This window comes from Colius striatus, chromosome 1 (assembly GCF_028858725.1).
Source record: "Colius striatus isolate bColStr4 chromosome 1, bColStr4.1.hap1, whole genome shotgun sequence".
Taxonomy (NCBI): Eukaryota; Metazoa; Chordata; class Aves; order Coliiformes; family Coliidae; genus Colius; species Colius striatus.
Window position 1 is genome coordinate 75762896 of NC_084759.1, and position 26571 is coordinate 75789466.

Genomic DNA, 26571 nt, shown 5'->3' on the forward strand with positions numbered 1-26571 from the left:
AACCGGGTAACGAACGGCACGGCGCTTAGGAGAAGCGGCAGCGGAGAGAGGGGCAGCTGTTGTCCTCGCGGGGCACGTTAGCTCTCCTGCACACGGCCCCGCAGGCAGGCAGACGCCGGCCGCTGGCCCCGTTCACGGGGCGGGGGGAGTGTACCACCAGCACGGGCAGCAGAGCCAGGTGACTGGCCGCGGCCGAGAGCTCTCGGCTCGCTCAGCCCAGGCTCCCCTCGCCCCGGGCAGGCAGCCACTCCTCGCACGGCGGGACGCGTCCCCTCGCCATCCGCCCCCTCCCGCGGCCGCTTCCCAGCCACCAGTGCCGCGCACCTCGCGTGAACGGCGGCGGAGCGGGCACGGCACGGGAGAGCTGCGCGACCCCGCAGCCGGTGACCCGGCCGCCGGGCGCCATACCCCGGCCGCGGCCCGGCTGGGGGGGCCCGGCGGGGCGGGGCCGGCGGCGGCGCCTCCTCCACGGGAGAGGGCGGGGCTGCTCTCCTTTGCGCCATGATGAACAAATGACCTCGCGGGGAATGAAATTTAAGTTCCACCGAGGGGAGAGAGTTCTCTGCTTCGAGCCCGACCCTACCAAGGCCAAAGTGCTCTATGATGCCAAGGTGACCCGCCGCGCGTGACCCTGCCCTCAGTTTCCGCCGGCCGCCCCCGCCTCCCTCCGCCGCGCCGCGCAGGAGGGAGCGCAGAGGCGGGGCCGCCGCCGAGCCCATCCCGCCGCCGGTGCGGCCGGTAACGCGCTCCGCTGGGCGCTGCGCGCGCCCCCGGGCGGGAGGCGGAGGAGGAAGCGGCTGCGGCACTCGCCGAGGAGGCGGTTCCGTGGAGCAGCGCTTGCTGTAGGAAACGGACGCTGGTCTGGGGAGTGGGAGAAGAGGCCTCGGGGCGGGGGCCTCCCGTCGTCACGGGGCTGCGAGACAAAGCGAGGCGGCCCTCATCCCGACGGGTTTTTCCCTCCGCTGCCCCGTCGTTGTGCCGCCGTCCTTGTCTTCCTGGGCGTCTTAGCCCGGCCCACCGCCGTGGCTTGGCTCTTCCCCTCACACACCGGCACCGCCGCCTGAGCCTCGGGGCCTTCTCCCGGCGGGGCGGAGGCGACACGCTGCTTGGGGGAGACAAAGGCGGCGGATCCCGGGTTGTGGGTGCCTTGTTCTCCTCTCAAGAGTGCGGAACCGCCGTCCCCCACGAGCTCTGGAAGTGTCGGACTCGGTTCCCTCCTTCCGTTCTTGACTCAACACCTGCAAAGTAATTCTGAAATCCTGTTGTCATCCGCGTGCTGCCGTAGCGCAGCTTTTTTTAAATCCCTCCCTGTCTTTCTACCTTGTCCTTCCTTTCAGAAGGGTTTAGATGATGATGAATGATACAGGAGAGTACGCAGAAATACAATAGTGAGCTATAGGCGGTGGACCATAAGTGTTGCAGTAGGAGATGACCAACTCTCTTGGGCCTGACCTTAAAAGTAGTGATAGTAATTATAGACTTTTATGTAAATGTTTGTGAAGCATGGTGTTGTTTTGGGGTATCAGTGCGATGTGAAATAATTTTTTCAGTCCTAAGCCATCTGTACCTAACTTGCAAATGGAGTTCTGTTTTTTATTTTGTTACACTGAGGGTGAAAAGGGAGGTATGGTCATTGGATTCTTGACCAAATTAATAGTTTGTGCTGCAAGTTTGCTGGTTGTGTGTATCAGTGTTTTTTAAAAAAATATCTTTTTATCAGAAACTCCACCTCCCTGTAGCATTTTAGTCTGCTCTTTTTTTTGTTCCTCAGTTCTACCCACCTCAACAACTTCAATTACCATCCCTAGAGGTAACTCAAGTGAAAAAAACCTCAACCTTCCTTGTTCTCAGTACTTTCAAATATCGCAAACTCCAGCATAACTGTCCTTGACTGCATCATTAAGTTCTGGACTTCCAAATTAAAACATTACTGTAACCTAACTACTGGGTACGTTTGGAGATACGGGGTCTGTCAAGAGCCATTTAAGTGCAAGCAGAATGCTTCCTTATTACTAGTCCCGTTGCTCTTCTTGATGATCCATATGAAGTGACTTTTGAGACAGGCCCGTTTTATGTATGTGAAAGAGGAAGAAAACAAAGGCCCAGATGTTTACAAACCCTTTTTTAATATTTTGTGACTAAGATTCAGTGTTGTTCAAGAGAGCAGTTTTTCTGAGATTTATGTACATAGAACTTTATTGCCTTCTACTTTGAGGACAGGAAGAGATGGCATACAGGAGAAAACGTTAGTGGCCCAGTTGTATATCTGCATATCCATATTGTGATACTGCATTGGTTCGCACCTCCCTTTGTTTTGAAATCATGGGACATCTGAGGACAGGACAAAGACCGTTGGCAGTCCCCAACCTTAAAAGTGCTCAAAAAAAGCAACTTTTTTTCCTGGCTGTTTAGTATAATCCTTATCTTCTGCTCATATCAATATTCACTGGCAGAGTTATAGTTTTATTTCATTTTTGTAAGTAAATGTATCTTTTTTTTCTTTGTGTATCAATTCTCTAAATACTGGAAAGCTTACTTTCTCTCAAGCTTTTTATTACATGCTGTTCAATATTCGTTTCAGGTTGTTGATATTGTTGTTGGAAAAGATGAGAAAGGCAGGAAGATTCCAGAATATCTGATCCATTTTAATGGTTGGAACAGAAGGTAAGAAACTATGTATAGTTTTGGTTCTTCTGTTTCTTCTCTTTTATTCTTCAGAGAAAAGTATTGCACAATATATCAAAGGCGTGAATATTTTTGATTTCGCAAAGGCCTTTAATGTACTTTCTTATTGTTGACACATCAGTCTGTTATCCATGAATTTCAATGGGTCAGTTTGTTAGACAGCAGTTTAAACTTTATGGGATATTTGTCTTTTGCACATACTTGTAGCTCCTACGTTTCCATCAGTAAAAGGTGTTTATACTTTGTTTAATCTAGACCTTGATTGTTGGTTATCAAGGCAGGTGCATGAGTGCAGTCTCTGACTGTGACCTATAGCATGTGGTGGTAATACAACCACTATCACATATTAAGTCAAAGTTTGAGAGATTTAAGACAGCAGCACAAGATCTGAAGCCATGTGAATACAAAAGGATGCAAACCTTGCAATTTGGATATTGCTACTGAATGATGTGAAAAGAGTGCTTTTTAGATATAACTTTTGTTAATTCATTAGCAATCATGAGTGGCATATATTCATAGCCATTAATTGTTTTCTTTTGATTTATACTTAGCTGGGATAGATGGGCAGCTGAAGATCATGTTCTTCGTGATACAGACGAAAACCGCAGATTACAGCGTAAATTGGCACGGAAGGCTGTGGCTCGCATGTAAGAAATCCTTTTGGTCTCAAAAGGAGTGAGACATTCATTTTCAGATTCAAACAGATAACATCCAGGTGTGAGCTTGGTCATTAAGCTCACGCTGTAGGTGTTGGAGAGCTACTCAGTATGGTCAGTACATTCTAGAGAGCTGCTATTCTCATACTATGGTCGATAGCTGCATATTATTATTATGAAAGAACACTCTAAATTAGACATAACACTTCATAACTGTTATTCTTAACTGCTACTGCAGAGTGCTTATGTATTGGGTCTGCCATCTGAATACGAGCCACCAGTGTGCCCAGGTGGCCAAGAAGGCCAATGGCATCCTGGCTTGTATCAGAAATAGTGTTGCCAGCAGGACCAGGGAAGTGTTTGTCCCCTTGTATTCATCACTGGCAAGGCTGCACCTTGAATCCTGTGTTCAATTTTGGGCCCTGCACTACAAGAAGGGATTGAGGTGCTGGAGCTTGTCCAGAGATGGGCAACAAAGATTGTGAAGGGTCTGGAGAACAAGTCTGATGGGGAGTGAATGAGGAAACTGAGATTGTTTAGTCTGGAGAAGAGAAGACTGAAAGTGAATCATGGTCACTCTCTACAACTGCCAGAAAGGGAGCTGTAGTGAGGTGGGGATTGGTCTTCTCTCAAGTAACAAATGACAGAACGCGAGGAAAGGGGTTCAGGTTGTGTCAGGGGAGGTTTAGATTGGAGATTAGGAATATCTTTTTCATTGAGAGGGTTATTAAACAGTGGCACAGGCTACCCAGGGAGGTGCTGGAGTCCCCATCCCTGGAGATATTGAAAAGACATGTAGATGAGGTGCTGAGAGACGTGGTTTAGTTGTGAGGTTAGTGTGAGGTTAGTGGTTGGACTTGATTATCTTGAAGGTCTTTTCCAACAGAAATGATTCTGTTCTGTTCTACATCTACATCTTCTGTTTCTACATCAAGTAGAAATGTACTTGAAAAATAACTTGGAAAAACCGGAAGTATTTTTCAGCCAAAGGCAATAATCTAACATTGGTTGGCTATGACTTGAGGATCTGCTTGAGAACATGAGTATGAGGTCATGTACAGACATTAAGATATCCACTCTTAAGCATTGTCCAAGTTATTTCAACACAAATGAAAGTAACTGAAACACATGTTTCCTGAATATTTGTGTGTAATGTAATTAGCTAGGTTAAACAATTAATATTAGCCAAATTTCAGTCAACCATTTTATGTTCTGTAGGAGAAGAAAAGGAAGAAAGAAGAGACGTTGCAGGTTGCCTGGTGTTGACTCTGTGTTGAAAAGCCTCCCCGCTGAAGAAAATGATGAGAGTAGCGAAAACTGTGAGATTGTTTTCATTCTTTGATAACTGGCATTGATGTCTAACTTTTTAAGCTCAGAGTACAATGCATGCTGTAACTTGCTGTTAGGATGAGATGAGGGTATTGCAGTCGTATTTGATATATTATGGTTGCAGTCATATGAAGAGCAAGCACTATGTTTTGTGCTAAGCATCTGTTATCTCCTTTCTTATGTTCCAGAGGCTTTTCTTTCTGTCATTTCCACTCAACTATTCTCATCAGTGATTTTAGACCTTAATGCTGCTTTTAGTGTAGTATTTATTACTAGGTGAAAGAAGCCCCCAGTTTTCTTTGTTTGTTGTTAGGAAACAAGACACTTTCCCTGCTAGTGTTTCTAGGGAGCAATAAGATTTTTCTTTTTTATTTGCCCCCCAGTCTACCTGGCACAAAGGTCTGTTTCTTGTCAACTGACTTACTGATTTAACTTTCAAGCCAGGTCTTTAATTTCATAGCATTTTTCTTTGTTGCTTTAAAGCCAGCAGGAACACTAGTTGGCACTTAACTGATGTTCTGGCAACTGTCGCTGTACAGAGCCAGACGTTCTGATTGAATGATTAATACGTTAATCCCCTGTTCAGAGCTGAAGTCCAATAAAAATTGAAAAGATCTGTGGGTGTTCAGAAACATAGGGAGCTTTTAAACGTGAGTGGTTTTTAATTAGAGAGGATTCAACAATGCTTCTTGTAAAATTCTTGTATTGCATATTTAGAAAGTTTATAGTGTGCTGTAAAGGATACTTATGTGTTTAATTCAATTGGAGTTATTCATCCTCATTAAAAATAACAAGCTGGTTGTGGTGATTTTGGTGGGTTTTGTTTTGATTATTTGTTGCTTTGAGGTCTGAAATTGTTTGTTCTTAACCACTGCAGTGTGACAATGTGATATAAATAATGTGTAATCTCTTTTACACAGCTATAAGTAGTTCTTCTTCTGATGACAGTGATGAAGGAACAGATGAAGAAATAAAAAGTGAAGAAAGTGACATAGAAGAGAGAACAGAAATGGTATGTTTAACTTAATAGAATCTAACCATCTGCATTTGAAACTCTAGAAAATTTGAAGTAGATGAAACATAGACCACTGCTTGTTATTTAGCTGGAAAGAAAAGCATAATTTTCTTATTCCTGGTACTTATTGTGGTTGAGTTTTTGAAAATAATAGAAGATGTCGTATTCTTGTAGAATTCTTTGATGATAATATAAAAATACACATTTGTTTCCTCTCTTTCTATGTGTAAGAGGTGGAGAAATGTAGCAAACTAGATTATCCACATCTGTGGATGCTGCAAAATGATACTGATCTATGCAGATTGAACAAATCCTAATAGCAACAGAATCTTTTTGGCTTTTGTGTTTTACTGTAGTATGGGCATGTTGACTTTGCCCTTAAAATATAGAAGGCTGACTTCAAGAAAAAAAATCTTTTTTTTTTTTTTTTTCTTCTACATTATCAAAAGGGAAGTACAGCAAGAAAAGTTGTTCTGGAAGTCTGTGGAATCGTAACTATTACAGTGCAGCTGACCTTGAAGCAGCAAAACCCAACAAATTTCTTTTGATTCTTTTGCATTAAATACTTCAGCAAAAGCCAACTTAAAGAAGTTTAAAAAAATGAATTTACAGATGACTTCAAAGCACTTTTGTTGAATTGCTTACATAAAGGCTGCTAACCACCTAAATGTTTACTATAAAATAATACAGTTTATCTTTGCATGACAAAACTTGTTTATTATGTTGTATCCAGACTATTGAAGTTCTTTTAATATTTGTAAACACAACCAATATGTTGTGTCTTGCGCTGTTCTGTTGTAGAGAGAAGAACAAGACATTCATACAAAAAGGGACATGGAAGAAAGAGCAATAAGCATAGAAATTCCTGAAGTCCTGAAAAAGAAGCTTGAGGAAGATTGCTATTATATTAACAGAAGAAAAAGGGTATGAAATAAAAGCTATAAAATGAATACACATGGGGGAGTGGGGAAAGCATCAAAAGTAGTTCTTGTATATAAGAACTCTTGTGTTTTGGAACTTTATTGCAAAGGTGAGCTTAGTTGATATAAGGAAAAATAAAAAGAGTGTAGGGAGCAGATTCTTTATAGCTAAACCAGTGAGTTGTCATTATATTTAAGAAAGTAATATTTCAGTACCCAATTGTGTTTTAGAGTGCAGATGGTTTTTTAAAGATGGATATATAGTAAGCTTGTTAATCTGACCATGTTTTTGTTTCTCCAGGTGTTTATAAAGGATTGCTCAAAAATTGTTTAAGAGATGCAATTAATCACTCCTGAAATAACTTCATGCAACAGAGACTTATTAAACTAGTTGATACATTACAAGCTCCTGTTTTAGCTTGGTATAGTTAATAATTGTTTTTGTAAGACTTAAATTGTTGTTCCTTTTTCAGCTTGTGAAGCTTCCTTGTCAGACAAATATAATAACCATCCTGGAGTCATATGTGAAACATTTTGCTATTAATGCTGCTTTTTCAGCTAATGAACGATCTCGGCACCATCAGATGACTCCACATGCTAATATGAATCTTCATTATGTGCCACCGGAGAAGAAGTAAGTGATCTTTAGTCTGGTGCAATTGTGAAGAGAATAATGACCTTGCATTCTGTGTTCTTTTTCAAGGCTGTTCACTTCTGTTAGCTTTTGCTGTGATATATGTCTATTTATGGAGCTTAAAAATCTTTAGCAGATACCTAGAGTACAGCAACACAATTTGTTGATCTGTAAAGTAGCTACACAAAGCATCAGTATCCCCTTTTATCATATAAGTTCTTGTGAATGTTGTGACCTGTTTTAGAAGAATGTGTTGCTATTGCCTATGTGAAGAATTTGTTGAGCAATGAGATAGTATCTGAAACAAGAATTAATTCTCCACTTAAATAAAAATTAACAGGTTCAAGTTTTAGAAAGGATAAAAATTTTATGCAAATACTCATAGAGAAATCTTAAGTGCAGATGTTTGGTTTGTTTTTTTCTGATTGAGTCAGTACTTAGGGAAACTATGTAGTAACATCAATCTCATTTACCAATATTTATTGCGTTTTAGTTGCTGTTTTATCAGCTGAGCTGTACATTCTTCTACCATTCTATAAATGCAATGTGTTAACCCTGCATGTTTGCAATGTGAGGTTTTTTTTTTGTTTACTTCTCTTATGTTTAAGATTCTCAGTATTAGTTGAGACTGCTGCTTTATTTGGGTCTACACAGACGAAACCTTGACTTTTGTTAGCGCATTCAAATTCAATTATGTATAATTATACTATTCCTGGCAATATTTCAGTTTGTGAGTGTCTTGGTTTGTATTGATGTCATTCATCATTTGACAGATTAGTAATGTTTTCCTCCTTTGTAGTATAATGTCCCAAACAAGAAGTTAGATGAGTCATCAGAAGTGTAAACAGAAGGCTGTACACACAGGCATTCTGATTATTAAAGGTGTGTGTTTAAGTGACTTCCTGAATAAAGAAGGTGCTTTAATAAGAAAAATGTGTATAATCTCAACGATCCTTAAGCAGGAGAGATTCAACTGACAACTTTACCATGTTGTCCTTACTGCTCTGACACAGAAGGTAATTGACAATTGCCTTGTACAATTGTTGTACAATTTCTGCATATGATACTACTCTGACCCAATTTATATAGTGTTTAAGAAAACCAAACCAAAAAAGGCAATGTTTTAGCAGATCGTATGGAATGGATATAGGAGGTATGGAATTTAGCATGGATCACTGTGGTAGAATCAAATTACTGTTACCATACGCATATATGCACATGAAATGCAAGAGGTGAATACCTTCATAGAGGTGAGGGATATTGGAGGTGGACTGGATTCAATGTTACAGACACAACCAAGAGCAGCACATCTGCTTACCACCTAACACTGTGCTTTACACAAGCCCTAAACTGAATTTCCTAGTAGCCTCTAAATGCAGTGCCATTTTTAGCAGGAGCAGGCCTTTGGAAACCAATCTTCAATGCAAATGTGTCTGGTTTTGTTGGTTCGCTGGGTATCTCTTAATCTAAAATCATAGAATGGTAGGGATTGGAAGGGACCCTTAGAGATCATCTAGTCCAACCCCCCTGCAGAAACAGGTGCACCTAGATCAGGTCACACAGGAACACGTTCAGGTGGGTTTAGAAGGCGTCCAGAGAAAGAGACTCCACAACGCTCTGAGCAGCCTGTGCCAGGGCTCCCTCACTCTCACGGTAAAATATTTTTTTTTTCTCATGTTTAAATGGAACTTTTTGTGTTCCAGGTTTAGTCCATTACCCCTTGTTCTATCACTAGATACAGTAGAAAAAAGGGATTCCCCAACCTCCTGACATCTGCCATTTAGACATTTGTAAATATTAATTAAATCCCTGTGCAATCTCCTCTTCTCCAGACTAAACAGTCCCAGTTCCCGCAGCCTTTCCTCATCAAGAAGGTACTCCAGTCCCCTGATCATCTTGATGGGCCTGTGCTGGACTCTTTCATAGAGTCATAGAATGGGAGGGTTGGAAGGGACGTTTAGAGATCATCTAGCCTAACCCCCCTGCAGAAGCAGGGTCACCTAGATCAGGTCGCATAGGAACATGTCCAGGTGGGTCTCGAAGACCTCCAAGGAAGGAGACTCCACATCCCGTCTGGGCAGCCTGCTCCACTGCTCCATCGCCCTCACTGTGAAATAGTTTTTTCTTATATTTAAATGGAACATTTTGTGTTCCAGCTTCATCCCATTATCCCTTGTCCTGTTGTTAGGTACAATAGAAAAAAGGGATGCCCCAACCTCCTGACACCTGCCATTTAGATATATGTAAATATTAATAAGATCTCCGCTCAGTCTTCTCTGTCCCTCTTGAGCTGGGGAGCCCAAAAGCTGTGCTTAGTGGCTACAGATGTGGCCTTTTAGACAAAGATTGAATCTGTTGAGTACTTACTGTGTTTTTCTAGCAGGTGCCTCTTTTTTGAGCCTAGTAAACTTGGAAAGGAAAATGCTTACATAAAAACTGACTTTATTTACTGTACAATAGATTTTATTAATCCAGTAAGTAGTAATACAATACAACATTTTTAAGAATTTGCTTGACCTTACTAAGCAGACTTTTAAAGTTTGTGTTTGTCTGTTACCAACAGGAATCACTGTCTCTTTTAAGTATGCTTTTAATCACTCATCATTACTTAGTGGTGAAATCAGCATATTGTAATTAAGATATTAAAGGTCTGTCTTAAAAGGGAATTTCCTACAACTACACTGAAAAATTCTGACATGCAACTTTGAAATTAATAATTCTTTTTTATTTTTTCTTCTAGTGTTGAGCTGTGTAAAGAGATGGTGGATGGCCTGAGAATAACTTTTGACTTCACGCTTCCATTAATTTTGCTCTATCCTTATGAACAAGCTCAATTTAAGAAGGTGACTTCATCAAAATACTTTCTTCCCATCAAAGAAAACTCAACAAATACTAACAGGTAGGTTAGGTATATGGAGTCTGATAATGCTTCTCTCCTGAGGAAAATGCAATAGAATGTGATTAAATGTTCAGAACAGGATGATTTCTCACGGACTTTGACCTAAACGTTTTCTTGATAAAATGTTGAACTCATCTGTGAGTTGCTTGCCTGGATTTAGTTTCTGAATTTCTGTCTGGCTAACTTCAAAAGGAGTCTGCACTGATGAAGTGGAGTTATACTGCAACTTGGTAGGGAAGAAACTTTCACATTGAAATGTAAACTTGTGTTCATTAACATTTGGGCAGAGAGGAACCTCATGAGGTTCAACAAGGGTAAGTGCAGAGTCCTGCATCTGGGGAGGAACAACCCCATGCACCAGTACAGGATGGGGGTTGACCTGCTGGAGAGCAGCTCTGCAGAGAGAGAACTGGGAGTGCTGGTTGATAACAAACTGAACCATGAACAGCAATGTGCCCTCATGGCCAAGAAGGCCAATGGTATCCTAGGATGCATCAAGAAGAGTGTGGCCAGCAGGTCAAAGGAGGTTCTGCTCCCCCTCTACTCTGCCCTGGTGAGACCTCATCTGGAGTCCTGTGTCCAGTTCTGGGCTCCTCAGCTCAAGAGGGACAGAACTTCTGGAGAGAGTCCAGCGCAGGGCCACCAAGATGAGCAGGGGACTGGAGCATCTTTCATATGAGGAAAGGCTGCGGGAACTGGGGCTGTTTAGTCTGGAGGAGACTGAGGGGAGATCTTATTATTATTTACAAATATCTAAATGGTGGGTGTCAGGAGGTTGGGGCATCCCTTTTTTCTATAGCAGCTAGCAACAGGACGAGGGGTAATGGGATGAAGCTGGAACACAAAAAGTTCCATTTAAATATAAGAAAAAACTGTTTCACTGTGAGGGTGACGGAGCAGTGGCTCAGGCTGCCCAGACGGGATGTGGAGTCTCCTTCCTTGGAGGTCTTCAAGACCCGCCTGGACATGTTCGTATGAGACCTGATGTAGATGGACCTGCTTCTGCAGGGGAGTTGGACCAGATGGTCTGTAAAGGTCCCTTCCAACCCTACCATTCTATAATTCTATGATTATAATTTGAAAACAAATATGTTTCTGGAAAAGAGTATTTAAAAGAAAGGCTCACCACTGTGTTAGTTATGGGGAGAAGACTGTTGAATAAGTATTTAACAAGATCTGTGAAAGTAGAAGAAATCTCTTTTGAGGGAAGAGCCCCTATCCCTCCACTTCTATAAAGCTGCCTTCATTTCCTAGAAATCAGGAGGAGCTTTCCCCAAGTCCTCCTCTGTTGAATCCACCAACGCCTCAGTCAACCGACAGCCAGCCTACAACAGGAGAGCCGGCCACGCCAAAAAGGCGAAAAGCAGAACCTGAGATCCTGCAGTCGCTGAGACGTTCAACCCGCCACAGCTCCAACTGCGACAGGCTGTCAGAAAGCAGTGCTTCCCCACAGCCAAAACGACGGCACCTGGACACCCCAGCTTCTATGCCAAAGCTTTTCTTGCACTTGGAAAAAAGTAGGTTTTGCTCTTTAAATTATTACTCTAAACAAGGTTTCAGACTATGTTCCTTTTCAACATCGTCTGGACTGTGAACTGAATGATTGAAGTAAGAATTCATTACTTTTATATATCAATTATTTATCTCTGAAGCTTATACCAAAACAAGAAATACAAAGCAAAATATCAGTACTTTGGTACTGTATTTCTCAAGAGAATTCAAGAAACTGCTTTTCTGTGAGCCTGCCGCTTTAGGATAGCGTTTATTGAATTCTAGTGTTTAAGACTTTAAATGTTTCAGCAACAGGGTTTAGTTTTGTTTATAGCCTGTGCTTCCATAAAACAGATAATCAACTTTATTTCTGTTTTCTTCTCTTTTTCTTTCCACTTGGAAGAAACCCCTGTCCACAGTGGATCGTCCTCACCAATAACTTTGACCCCTAGCAAAGAGGGGAGTGCGGTTTTTACTGGCTTTGAAGGTAGAAGAAACAATGAATTGAACGAGGTAACAGCCCTAGATTCAATCACTAAAGGTTTTGTGGACCTCAGAGTAGGGCTATGTAAGAAAAGATTTTGTTTGTGTTAGTTATTTAATCTTTGATTTTGAAGTTCTGTACAGACTAAATTATTTATGGTGCTATAAAGTTTTCACAACCAACATTTTCGTGTTTTATGTTTAGGTTTTGTCCTGGAAATTGATGCCAGAGAATTATCCACCAAGTGATCAACCACCACCTCCCTCATACATCTATGGATCTCAACATTTGCTACGGATGTTTGGTAAACTGATGCAAAATTCTGTGCTCTATCAGAGTTGATTTATTTGTTTTATTTTAATTTTGTTTTAGAGATAGTATCTCTGATTTTTAATTCACATTTAGTTTTATTCTTGGAGAAATATAAAACTCTTGGAGAAGTATAAAACTCTGACTGTTCATAAATATGGTTATCCTTTACTGGCTTTGTAAGCCTTCATTTAACAAAAGCAAACAATTATTACTTCTCATACACTCGAAAACATTGTTAAAGCAAGCAACATTCACTTTCTCAGCATGTTTCTGTTTTAGTAAGGCTTTGAAAGATCACAGAGTAACTTAAAAAAAAAATGGAGGCTGCAGGGAGAAGAAACTTTTGTATTCTTTTCTGTACAGTGGATGAAAGTAACTAGAACTTCTTTTTAGGAGAACAGGTATAAACATTACTTCTCTTTATTTACAGTAAAGCTACCAGAGATACTGGGGAAGATGTGCTTTCCTGACAAAAACTTGAAGGCTTTAGTAAAACACTTCGAAATGTTTCTGAGGTAATGTGACACAATGTACCACAGCAGTGTTTGCATTGTTAGAAAGATCTAAGTGTCCTGGAATGACAAAGTGTTTTTAAAATATAAGATGTTGATTTTCTATGAGTACAATAATATGGTAAAACTCATGTAATATTTTGTAAAAAATAATTTTGTATCTAGCAACAGGACAAGGGGTAATGGGTTGAAGCTGGAACACAAAAAGTTCCACTTAAATGTAAGAAAAAACTATTTCACTGTGAGGGTGACAGAGCAGTGGCACAGGCTGCCCAGAGGGGTTGTGGAGTCTCCTTCCTTGGAGATCTTTAAGACCTGCCTGGACATGTTCCTATGTGACCTGATCTAGGTGGACCTGCAGGGGGGTTGGACTAGATGATTTCTAAAGGTCCCTTCCAACCCTACCATTCTATGATTTTAGTAATAACTCTGACTGGAGATTAATACAAGGGTTTTAATTTTTGTAATGCAAATTGAAGAGAATCTGAGCTCCCTACTTAAAGTTTTGCTGAACAGTGGTAGAGGATTAAGTATAGAAGTTTGTTTGCTAGTATGTCTAGAATGATAAACTGATTAGGTGAGAAAGCATGCTTTATGAAGACACATAAACTTCATATTGTTCTTTTTGAGAGCATAATCTGAAAGTTTTGATGTTGCATTGATATTCGTGGGGGAGAAATGTGTCAATTAGAACATGTTTTTAACTACAGTGGATTTTTTTTTAAAATAAAATATTGTCCTAATTGAGCTTTAAAGATTGATATTTCTTTGCTATACAATACAGTAACTTGTAGAGGAACCAGAACTCTTTCTGACCATACTAGGTATGTCTTTCAGTGGTCTTTCTAATAGTTTCTGCTCCATGGCTGGAGTGAGTATAGTCATATCTGCATCATGATCAGCTTTATTTGTCAGGTACTTCAGTTAATGTCTGTGAGACATTGTAATGGTAGTTAGATATCTAGTGTGGCAGAATCAATGCAGTAGAAAAGAAATTTTCCAAGGAAAACTTACAGGTCAAATTGTTGTAAAGGATAAAGATGTGGAAAAGACGTGCAACTCCTAACTGAATTTTGTTCAAGACTCTTAAGTAGTCACTTACTGAAAAGTAACACAACGTGGCACTAGCGTGTTAGAGGTTCTGTTAGAGATCAGGCAGATGAAACCTTTAAAATTATTTTAGTTTAAGTATTGATTATAAAAGGTGTCTCAAACGTCAAAATTTCTGCAGCACATTTCTTTTTCTCTTGAAACATTTAAGTTTTATTAGTTAGTTTTCCCATCTCTATTTTGTCATACTCTTACTAGTATCTAAAATATCTTTTGAGTTAAACAGGACAGTATTAGTTCTCACTGTTGGAAACCTCTTTTTTCTTGGTGAATATTATTTAGATGTATAAATCATCTACTATAAGTCAAAACAGTTTTTCTCAGACAGACCTCTGCTTGCTCAAATTCTTCTATTGTTGGTCAGAGCAGGTCTCTAGCATCTTAAATGCAGTTACTTCATCATGCACCTTGTACAAGTAGGGACATGATTAAACTGAAAGTTCTTGTGATAGTATCCATTTGTGTCTTATTTTTCCATCTCACAGTCTTCTTTAAATGCGTAGTCATCTATAAATAGCAATTTTAAAAAGTAAAATCAGAAGATGTCTCCACATCAGCATTTTTAGGTCAGCTAGAACTGTTCTTTTGAAGCAAGTCTGTTGGTAGTACCTACTTAGCATGCTTGGTGTGATGTTGGAGTGCTCCGAGTACACTAGCTGGACTCCCTCTGGCAAACACTTAACCAGAAGTGTGCTCTAGTACTAGTGGGCATTCAGTCCTCAAGTCCAAACTATAACTAAAGCAAAATGAGCCTTCCAAGGCAAGCATAGTGTGAGTATCACATGTCTGGTACAAGAAAAACATTTGAAAGCTGTGTGCTTTTTCAAGTGCCTTTTAAGCCAGTCTAATATATGTTTTGCTGATACTATTCTTTAGGTTTCTTTCCTATGCTAAAACAAAGATTTTATGTTTTTGTCAGAACTGGTCAAATGTAGAGCCTCTCTGAAAGAACTTCCACGTTACAGCTACTGCTGTAGGAAGCATTCAATCTTAGGTAGCTCTGTTGTAAATACTCTTCTTGGACTAGTTTCCTTATCGGTTTTGCTACTGTATGTTCAAATAGGTAACATGGAAACCAATGTGAATTCTAAGATTTTAATTTTTTTCCAACACTTATTCATGGGGCTTTAGGGTGTCATTCCTTTGGTATTTTTTTCTTTGTCCCATATGTCATTGGAAGTGGTCAAACAACTACATTTTCTAGAAACTTGTTCAGAATTGATTTTCATCACAGAAATACATTATCATTTTGTGTTGTGTTTGCATGGAACTAGGCATTATCTGTTACTCCTCACAAGAGGAAACAAGGCTGACGTGCTATCTTGTAGTTCTTCGGTTTTCACACTTTGTCTTTTTGGGAGTGAAAGGATTAATGAATGTTTATTAAAAATGCTTTCTATTAGTTCTGTTCTGACTTACCTTGTGAAAGATAAGAACTTGAGTGACAAGCTCTGAAGTATTTTTCTTTATTTTTCTTTATTTCTTTATTTCTCTAATAGCAGACAAGGGATTGAACCTGTCTTTTCACTGCTTCTAAATCATCTTTGAATTCTAGGTAGAGTATTCCAAGCACAAGTAATTCATGTATTTTTAAATAAAGGTTCCATGTGGTGTACAAATGCTTTAGTTCCGTCGTAGATACTGATTTAATTTTGAGTTACGATTTTATGGCTAAAATTTACAGTTTTGTTTGACATTTGTAGTATTAATCTCATGTGGGCTGAGAAACTTGAGACTTATTTAATATAGTACTTTGTCTGGAAGCTTGTTTTATTGGGTTTACTCAGTACTTGATAGATGCATTAAATTCACTTTGAGATGTTACATGGGTAATATTTCCCAGTTATGCCCTCAGATTGCTGTGAGATAAGATTGATCTCAGTTTCCCAGACAACATACATTTTTAAGGGATGTATGAAATGCATCTTTTTGAGTTTTGTATTAAGTAGAAGCTCTAATCTTTGTGCTTAGTGCAGCTTTCTGCAGGTGTGCATAGTGAAAATTTCTTCATGGCAAACATGCACGTTGATTTTTCAATTGCAGAATCTGGAGAAGTAAAGAAAATCAGTTTCTCAAATTAAGTATAAAATTCTTAGTCCTCACTTCAAATTATTTAGTTCTGAAAGAATTCATAATACTGACAGAAGAATAGCAGTCTGACAAACTTGCCAGTTGGTTTCACTGAATTTCACTTACAGTTTGACTTTAGCCTTCAGGAACAGGCAGTGGAAGTTAACACAGTGACTGGTGCCTATTAACTGGTAATCTTACTGGCAAAGGACCCCAGGTTAAATCTTCCTGTCTGTAGTAGTTTCTAAGATAAAGTATTGCCTTTTGACCAGTTCCGTTATTTCCACTGTATTTTTAACAAAATGTTGTATATGCTGTATTTTATGGCTTCTCTGTGTTGTAAGATTTCTGGCATGCTTTCAGATGCTGCTTCTGTGATGAGACATGATAGGCAAGAAGGTACCAGTTTTTGTTTTGATGTTTCTGTTGATTTGAACACAGTCTTGTCTTGGAAAACTGTTTGAGGATCACAGAATCACCGATTCTTAAGGGTTAGAAGGGACCTCAAAAGATTGTTTAGTCCAACTCCCCTGCCAGAGCAGGACCACCTAAAGTAAGTCAGAGAGATCTGTTGTCAGGACTGTTGACCAATAGAAAATTTATATAGAAACTAAGAGAATATAAAATGTCTGGTTTTAGAGTAACAAGACCCATCTTCACTGAGGTAATTTTAGTAAATATCACTTGCATTTGGGAGAAAAAAAGGCAAAACAAAATGGTTACAGCACTTCAGAAAGCCATAGGTATTTTCACTCCCATGAAATATAAAAGGATAAGTGATGACATTTCTAAATTAATGCTTCTAAAATTTTAAATACACTTTTCTAGATGAGGCCAATATGTAGTATTTCAGACTATGGAAACTACATTCTTAATGGTCAGAGACTTTGCTTTTATTGAAAACCCACAGATACTTCCAACTCAGTATATCCTGTAAGTTGTCTCTTTCATTTCAGATCTCATTGTTTTTTTCCTGATGTTTTACAACCTGCTGTATCTATTGTGTCATTCTACTTCATGAGTAGAAAAGTATCTTAATACTGTTGAGTATTTTATGAGAAGGAAGCCAAATCAGAATGTGACAGAATTAGAGAGATGTGATAATCAAGTGTATATATAGAAAGATGACAAGTTGTTTGAAGTAACCTTAAGAAATACATCTCTGGTTTTGATAGCAGAATGTGTTTTGAATAGCAAATGATTGAAAAGCTGTGGATATTTTTGGTTTTTTTTTTAACCTCAGCTTTATTAAAACTTTTGACACTGTTTCCCACAGTATTCTCCTGGAAAACTGTTTGCTCATGGCTTGTGTGGGCATACTCTTCACACATTAAAAAATGTCTGGATGGCCAGGCCCAGAGAGCGGTGGTGAATGGAGTTAGATCCAGTTGGCAGCTGGTCACCAGTGGTGTTCTCCAGGTCTCAGTGTTTAGAGCCTGTTCTGTTTAACAGCTTTATCAATGATCTGGATGAAGAGGTTGAGTGCACTGTACCCTCAGTAAGTTTGCAGATGACATGGAAGGGAGCATAGACTCGTTGAGGGCAGGAAAGCTCTTCAGAGGAACCTAGACAGCCTACCAATCCAAGGCCAATTGTATGAAATTCAACAAGGACAAGTACAAGGTGCTACACCTGAGCCACAGCAACCCTAGGCAACGCCACAGGCTTGCGGAAAAGCTGACTGGCAAAAAACCTTGTCTGGAAAGCTGACTGGAGGAAAAGGACTTGAGAATGTTGATAGACAGCCATCTAAACATGAGCCAGCAGTGTGCCCAGGTGGACCAGAAGGCCAATAGCATTGTGGCTTGGATCAAAAGTAGTCTGGCCAGCAGGACCAGGGAAGTATTTGTCCCCCTATACTTGACACTGATGAGGCTGTACCTTGATACTGTGTTCAGTTCTGGGCCCCTCACTACAAGGATATTGAAGTGCTGGAGCGTGTCCAGAGATGGGCAACGAAAGTGGTGAAGGGTCTGGAGAACAAGTCTGATGAGGAGCAGCTGAGGAAGCTGGGTTTATTTAGCCTAGAGAAGAGAAGGGTGAAAGGAAACATGTTTGTTTTCTACAACTACCTGAAAGGAGATAGTAGTGAGGTGGGAGTCAGTCTCTTCTCACAAGTAAGAAGTGATAGGAGAAGAGATATCACCTCATGTTGCATCTGGGGAGGTTTAGATTGGATGTTGGGAACAATTTCTTCACTGAAAGAGTTGACAAGCATTGGAACGGGCTGCCCAGGGAAGTAGTGGAGTCACTATCCCTGGAGGTATTTAGAAGATGTGTAGATGTGACACTTAGGGACATGGTTTAGTGGTGGATGTGGCAGTGCCAGGTAAATAGTTGAACTCCATGATCCTACATGGCTTTTCCAACCAAAGCGATTGTGTTTCTGATTTTCTTACATGTAACTGCAGTGGTGAATTATGGCCACTAGTCTGTGCTAATGTGCAATTAATGAGAGGTTAGTAATGGCTCTCTGAGAATGAAAAAATGGAATATTGCACATGGTGAATGGAATCAAAATGTCTCTGTTTAGGTGAAGTTGCTTGTGACAGAGGTCCTGATTATTGTGACTTAATAAAGTTGCAAATGGCAACTGATTAAAAATCACTTTTTGAAAGACCACAAAGAACACAATTCACCTATGTTTCTTATTTGATTAAAGCTTTTCTTATTTGCTTCTCAGTTTTGGGATTAACCAGTTATGTGACAATAAGCACTTGTGCAGCATAGCAATTATAACATAGTAGAAAAGTATGGAACTGTAGCCTAAATGTTAGAAAATCCAGGTTCTGAGTGTGAATGAACAAGTGTGGGGTTTAGAGTCACAAATAGGTAAAGGAACTTTTTTTAAAAAGAAAGATTTGAAACACTTTGAATTCATTCTGTTTACATGGTGAATGTATATGCTTTATTTTAGGGAACTATTAATGTTGTATTTGCACTTTTGCTGCATTCAGCGAATGAGTAGAAATGTAAATTCTGTTTTGGATCCTCTCAAAGTTTTGGCATTTATGTTGAATACTGTTTGTCAGTGAGTATCTGCTATTGTACAGTTCTTATTTTTGGCAGGCCTTTATTGTCTAGTTGGTCTGCAGAATTTGCTTGTGTTTGTTTATTGTTCTCATACTTCCTGAAACTGCACCATGTGGATTACTTCTCTTCCTTCTGTTTGCCTGACTATTTGAATAATCATAATAGCAGAGGTTTGGATCATGCATTTAAAGTGAGATGTTGCCAGAATGTTTTAAATGTGTTCTAATAACTTTTGGAGTCTCTCAGAATTGATTCTGGGATCTGTGCTAGCCTTGCCAAAAGTGGATCTTCATCCTCAAGACCAACCAAGGGCTCCTCTCCTAAGTTCTTGTAGCCCTGTTTTCCCAAAAGTTCTGCTAGAAGTTACCGCTTTTACTTTTCACTCAGCCTGATGACTGGGCATGTTACACTGTTAGCTTGGCATCTTCAAAGTTCTGCACTTTCTCTTTAAAGACCAAGGAAGATATATCAGTTTCTGTATGGGCAGGAGTGGTGACAAGTCCAGTCAATGGAACAAGTCTGTCTGTTTCTTTGGCATGGTTCTTGAGACAGTGGATATCAGAATAAATATGTGAAGCTCTTCACTTTTTCTGTTGTGTGCATGGGGGTTATGATGAACTTTGTGCTGGCAAGCTTTTGCCCTCAGCAGTGTTGCGGATGGAGGACATGCCTATCAGTTGCAGAGGGCTGGGGGCAGGTAGTAGCATCTGCTTTTGTGTGCAACTAAGCCTTTTAGCTTTCAAATTCTGCATCTGAGTAGTAGTCTCAGAGAGAAGATAGTTTCTTAATGGGCAAATGACTTTTTTTTGACTCATTAGGACTCTGCACTTTAAGCAAATTAGTTACCTTGCAAGTAGCATCTAGCCCAGACCACTCATCTCACCAAAGCATCTGCTTACATTCTAGAGCTCTATAACAAAAGCTTCTGGAAAATTTTCTTTGTAGTTCTGTATTCTTATACTTTTATGGCCAAAGTTGTTGTTAATGTTAAGGTTTTCCTTTCTTCATAACTTTCACACTTTTTAGGCTGTCCCTGAGTTTATTCATGTGATGGTAGCTGATGATTATAAGATTTTTCTTCATGCAGAGACTGTTCAGGTAATAGGTAGTGTTGATGTTGCCAAGACAAGAGTGTTTTGACCACCAGATGACGCTCTTAAAGCTCATATTAAATCCATGAGTGATAAACATTCCTGACGTATATATGTCAAGTAGCTTTTTAATGTGGCTGATGATAGTTCTGTGCCTCTTTTTGGTAGATCTACTTGCATAACTTTCAGCCAGATGGTAGTATATTTGTGAGGCTATTGCTTGAAGTCACCTGAGGTAAACTTGCTTACTTCATGCTTGAAGATCAGAACATAGGAATTCTTCAAGCTAGGTTGCCCACATATGTTTCCATTGTCTCCGTTGCCTTTAGTCCCTTCTGAAGTGTTGCTGTTCCAGGAACCTGTAGCAGAGAGGGGAACAGCGGCGTTGTGCCATGTTACTGCTGTTCTGTGCATGAGTGTAAAGCTTAAGTATTCTTTTTGTGAATACTCACAATGAGAAAGAAGTGTGCAAGCTTACATCAGGATGTTTGTGTGGACTGTGCATCTCAGAACTCGGTTACTTGTAAGCAGTTTCACTTTGTATGAGCTCCGTTAAAAGTACGAAAATGAAAAAGGCAGTCGTGCAACAAGTGACTGAATTTATGGGATTTGTAGGTTAAAAGTAATGAAACAATTTCTGAATAGCTAAATAGCAATGTGCTTTCTGATCTATGGCTGAACATCGGCTCTGCTTGCTAAGTACAGCTCCCTCTCTTTTAAATTTAAATCTTGGCTCATGACTTGCAGGTGCCAGTGAAATTGATCTTTGTGCTATTTCTGCTTTTCCAAGAGCAAAACATTAGTGACACATCCAGTAGCTAGGAGTCTTCTGAGACTCTTAATATTTCTGTGTCAGCTTTCTACATGGTGATGTAGTTTGAATAGAAAGCAGCTTCAGAAGGGCCACTGCTCTTCATATACAGATAAACAAGCAATTTGGGATGGAAGCTGACCTTGTGTTCTTTTGCCTGGTTCCTTCTGCTTCTCTGCAGAAAGTAATTTGTATTTGCTAGCTCTGAGCCATTTTGCTTTTCACAAGTGTTACATTAAGAACAGAGAGATGTACATTTGGACTTCATGCATTATGCCTGCCTTTTTTTTAAATGAGTTGTAGCTGTGCCACAAGAATCTCAGCAAAAATTTCTCATCTTCACCAGCTGTCACTTTAGCTTGCACCAAACTGGCATTTATGACTGATGATCTTAAGCAAAAGTCAGGAAATTTGTGAGAAAATGAACCTGTTTTCCATTATTTGCCTTAAATTCCTGGAACTGTCAGCTACACGATGTCCTCTGAAAGTTCCTTTGAGTTACCGATGTTCTTTTCAAACACACCCTTGTATGCTCTAGCACTTGTAACATTCTGTAAAACACAGTACCAAACTACTCCTGTAGTTTGTTTCTCTCTCGAAGTCATTAGTGTGTGTTAATGAAGAATTAATTAAATTCCATTTGTGGCTCATCTTAATCTTGTTCAATACAAGTGTGTTAAAAGTTAGGCTCGAATCTGTTAAATTTTAGGCCTTATGTCACTCACTTCATGCCAAAATCACATATCCTAGAATGTGATTTGCAGTTAACTGCAGAGGTCATAGCAGTTGATGACTCAGATATCTTATTACTTTCTAAGTTGCTGTAATTTCTCTGTTTACTCTGTTGTGTTGATTTCCCTAAAGTAAGTGGTTGTATACATGTGGTGCAAATGAATGACGTGTTTCAGTGAGGATTAGGAGGATTTGACTGTGTCAATTATTTTTGTGTTTCTTTGCTTTATTTTCTAAGGGGTATCTCTGTGTCATGGAAAAAAAAAAGCATTTGATGAAGTATTAGAGCAATTCATGGCCTGGTAAGCTTAGAAAAGTACATGCTGAATGGTTTTAATGACAAGGCCTAGTAAATCACTAAATAACGTGGTTCAGATAGTGTATTAATCAAATATTGGTAGTTTTAATCTAGATTTGTCTTTTTTTGTAGCTCTAGTAAGGAATAAAATGATTTCTTTTCTGGTTCATTCTTTTGCCAAAGTTTAACTAATTTGAATCCAATGCGTAGTAATTCATTGTGTTGATTGTGACTGTCTTTTCTTCTTTCAGGGGAAGTATTTCACTGCTGTTTTTATTTAATTTATTTAATTTACTTTATTTCTCTAGAAAATTGGTATAATGCAGCTATAACATGCTGTAATAGTAAAAACTTTTTTACAGAGTTTTTTTTATATCGTTTTCATAGAAGTTTTTTAAAAATCTCTCAACCTTAATGATATAATCCTTTTTGCTTGGAAGCTGCTATTGGACCTAGTGAGAGGCTAGCACAGTATTAATACATACAGGTTAAAAGTATGCTTAAGTATTTATTGCACTTAATGTTGTGTACATGAAGACTGTGTGGAACTTTACATAGGTCTTACACATTTGTTATTCAGGCTTATAGAGTATCAGTCTGTGACAAAGCCGGTTGGATCCTTGCTTTAAATAGAATCATAGAATGGTAGGGTTGGAAGGGACCTTTAGAGATCATCTAGTCCAACCCCCCTGCAGAAGCAGGTTCACCTAGATCAGGTCACATAGGAACATGTCCAGGCGGGTCTCGAAGACCTCCAAGGAAGGAAACTCCACAACCCGTCTGGGCAGCCTGTGCCAGGGCTCCCTCACCCTCGCAGTGAAATAGTTTTTTTTCTTATATTTAAATGGAACCTTTTGTGTTCCAGCTTCAACCCATTACCCCTTGTCCTGTTGCTAGCTACTATAGAAAAAAGGGATGTCCCAACCTCCTGACACCCACCCTTTAGATATTTATAAATGTTAATTAGATCCCCCCTCCATCTCCTCTTCTCCAGACTAAACAGCCCCAGTTCCCACAGCCTTTCCTCATATGAAAGATGTTCTATGCCCTTGATCATCTTGGTGGCCCTGTGCTGGACTCTCTCCAGCACTTCCCTGTCCCACTTGAGCTGAGGAGCCCAGAACTGGACACGGGACTCCAGTTCTGGGATACAAGATAGATCTTTCTTACAAGAGAGATCTTTCTCCCTTTTGGCAATATCTGCCCTGCTGAATATTGCCAGAAATGATGTGCTTGATTAGACACTGTTAAGGGTCACGTAACAGAGTCTTTTTTGCTTAATGCCTTAGGTGATGTTTAATAACAGAAATGGGCTGCTGTTTAATCTGCTGGAAATGTATTGGTTATCCAGCCAGTTTGCTTGCTGTCTTAAACCTGAAACATTTTACATCAGAAATCACCCTAGGTCCCTCTATTCTGTTAATTACAGAACACATCAAATAAGCAGGTACAGAGGAAGTTGACAAAGTACTTTCTGAATAAATGGTGACACATTTAAGGATTTATTTGCACCACCCTCCCCCCTCAAGAGAAGTGTATTTCCTCACTGCTTTTCCTGGAATTAGTAGGATGTAATCGGTTATTCTTCTGGTTAAGCACTTGTTTAATGCACATGTTTAAGTACAAGGATTGTGTGTGTGTGTGTGTGAAACATCAGCCCTTTTTCATTTATCTGTTTTTTTGTGCTGTAACTTTTCTGTGTGAGCTCTCAGCAATTAAGATGTTCTGGATTAAATTTAGTTTGCCATATACAGAGCATCTTGTCAATATTCTTTGATGCTCTGTTTCTCTTAAGATCAAAGGTATGAGTGAGGTTGGAGAGGTTTTTTTTAAAATGTATTTTGGACTTTATATGTCCAGAGTATTGGTTATGCAAAGCTGGTATTTTTAGCTTTGAACAGTGTAGTCATCTCCCTCGCCAGTGGTTCTTGAGAGAAACCAGATCTGCAAGTAACATTGTTTCCTGTTGTTTCTGTTGCTTCCTACTCTTGACTCAAACAGTGAACCTGTAGCAAACATTTTGCTATGTTTATTGGTGCTGATCTTTAATATCCATGTTATTATATCCAATATGTAATATTTGTAGTATTTTTGGAGATCTGTTGTTTTTTCCAAAGTACAACTCGATTGTGTACTTCAGGGTTTAAAGAGCCATTTTACCCTTTTGCCTCATTTGTATACCTGATGTCTTTGTATACAAAGGAAAGAGCAGAGCGCTTACAATTATTTCAGGTGTTTTTTGCTGGTATTAGTAGCAGCACTGTTTATTTTAATTTTCTATCCTAAATTAGATAAGGAGTTGTATGTTGACAGAGCAGGAAGACATGATAAAATATTGAGTACTTGGCTGTCTGAATAATGTTTGAATACCAGCTTTCAGAAAGCTGAAATTAGGGAAGTGTATTTGCAAAGGATGCATACATGTCTGAGAGCTGTGTTTAAATCAGATGCCTGTGAGGGGTGGAGACCCTAAATACACGGGCATATGAAAGAACAAATCATAACTTTACTTACAAGATACAGTTTTACTTCATTGTTACTGGCCATTTGTGTAAGATACTGACATAGTGAAAACTGAAAGTCCTGGTTTTCACACAAATGAAAATAGTGTGCAGAATAGGTGACTGACAGAAGTTGCAGAAAGATCTCTTAACTTCTTTTTCTCTTCTGTGATTGTTCTCTGCATTATTTTTGGAGTGCAGCTTCAACTTTTTTTTTGAGCTTGATCACATTTTTTAAATGCTATTTGGATTTCATAGAATCATAGAATGATAGAATGGTAGGGTTGGAAGAGATCTTTAGAGATCACCCAGCCCAACCCCCCTGCAGAAGCAGGTCCACCTAGACCAGGTTGCACAGGAACGCATCCAGGTTGTTTCTCATTATGTAAAACTTGTAAAAATAGGGCAAGCATTTTATATGCCAGATTTCAAACTGTAATATTTTTCAGTTCCCAGGCTGTGATTTTGCTGAGCTTAAAAAATTTATTTGAAAATAGCTTTTCTCTAAAATGTTTCATGTTCTGTTTGGTTTTTTTTGTTGTGCTTTCTTCTCAGGTTTTTAGCAGAGTACCATGATGATTTCTTCCCAGAATCTGCTTACGTAGCTGCGTGTGAAGCCTACTACAGTACTAAAAATCCTCGGGCAATCTACTGAAGCTATTAATAAAGATTAATTTCTTCTATATGTAGCCCATGACAATGCTGTTTTTCCATATGGCTACAAGAAGATGAAAAAGGAACTAAAACAACTTCTGGAATTGAATAAATAGGAAAATGTCTTCTGTGATGGTTGGATTACTTTGGCATGGAGAACTCCTTTTCAGAGATCTGTATAGACTGCATTGTGAGTTGCTTGCAGGATTGAATATAACTGCAACTCCATATGAATTAAGAAGCTTTGTTCTGACTTCTAATGTATAGGACTGCATAGGACTATTGAAGAGGCGGATGGCAAAAGCAGAGACATTAGGAACAGGACATTTTCATGAAGATACATTGTCATGCTGTGTTTCATTTTAACTCAACTTCTCCAGCCTGAGAAATAAGACTTGGCGCTACGCAGTTACATGGAGAGAATGCATAACTGATGTCTTACAGAGTTGTTTTCCTCACAAATTGCACTTCATTTTGTGGAACTGTCATGATCGAAAAGATTGCTTAATGCAGAGGTTTTGCTGTTTGGTTAGCATGAAATCTGCCTCAAGAGTGACTTTGTTTCTTGAATGAAAGATGTGTTGCTTACTTTGCATTTTGCAAAGGTGTGTATATAGCCCTTTTTGTGGTAAGGCTGATAGAGTTCCAGCAAGAGCGTACATTGCCAGTGATTGAGCATTTACCTGGCAATATGTCATTTCAAGAGCCGTAACAAAAACCCTGATTTTTCTATGAGTAAGTGGAGAAGTCAATAAAGTGATGGCAGTTTAACTGGCAAACACTTCTTAATAAAGTTCGCAATGGCTGCCATATAAACGTGTGATTTTAACTGTCTAAAATGTCTTGTTTGTGCTTGAGTAGTAGTTTTGAGATTGCTAAGTGTACATATAATGAGAGGTTGGTGCACTGACAACACAGAAGTGCTTTCTTAAATGTTGGGTTTTCTTCTACACACTTTTCAACAATGTCTCTTTATACAGTTTTAAAAAGTTGAGCTTTGGAAACAGGAAATTGGTGAGAATGTTCAGTAATTGAAATATAATTCTTGTCTTTATTGTCATCAAAACCTCGTCCATGACTTAGAGCTCTGGCTTTCAGAATCCTCTCTGTGTTTAAGACAGATTTTAAAAACACTAGGAGAAAACATGACTCGAAGCTCATAGCCTACTGCGTTAATCACCCTGTGATCCTTTCTAACTCAGAGAACTTCTGTTAGAACTTACTTGTAATGCAAAACTCTACACATTCCTCCCGGAGCTGCAGAAACATCTACTTAGGAAGAGTCATGTTTCAAATGTAAGAGGCAAGCTTGGTCAAAGGAAATCTGAAATGTA

The 26571-nt window shown here is 39.4% G+C and overlaps 1 protein-coding gene across 1 annotated transcript; it reads left to right on the forward strand.

The window, feature by feature from the left end:
* On the forward strand, positions 1-26076 carry MSL3 (MSL complex subunit 3). The gene is made up of 13 exons (XM_061998820.1): positions 1-611; positions 2582-2664; positions 3237-3332; positions 4560-4660; positions 5591-5682; positions 6487-6609; positions 7079-7239; positions 9980-10138; positions 11393-11655; positions 12033-12142; positions 12318-12417; positions 12856-12940; positions 25139-26076. Exons 1-13 carry the CDS (start codon positions 513-515, stop codon positions 25236-25238), a joined length of 1572 nt encoding a protein of 523 aa, XP_061854804.1. The 5' UTR covers positions 1-512; the 3' UTR covers positions 25239-26076.
* Positions 26077-26571: the final 495 nt, after the last annotated feature.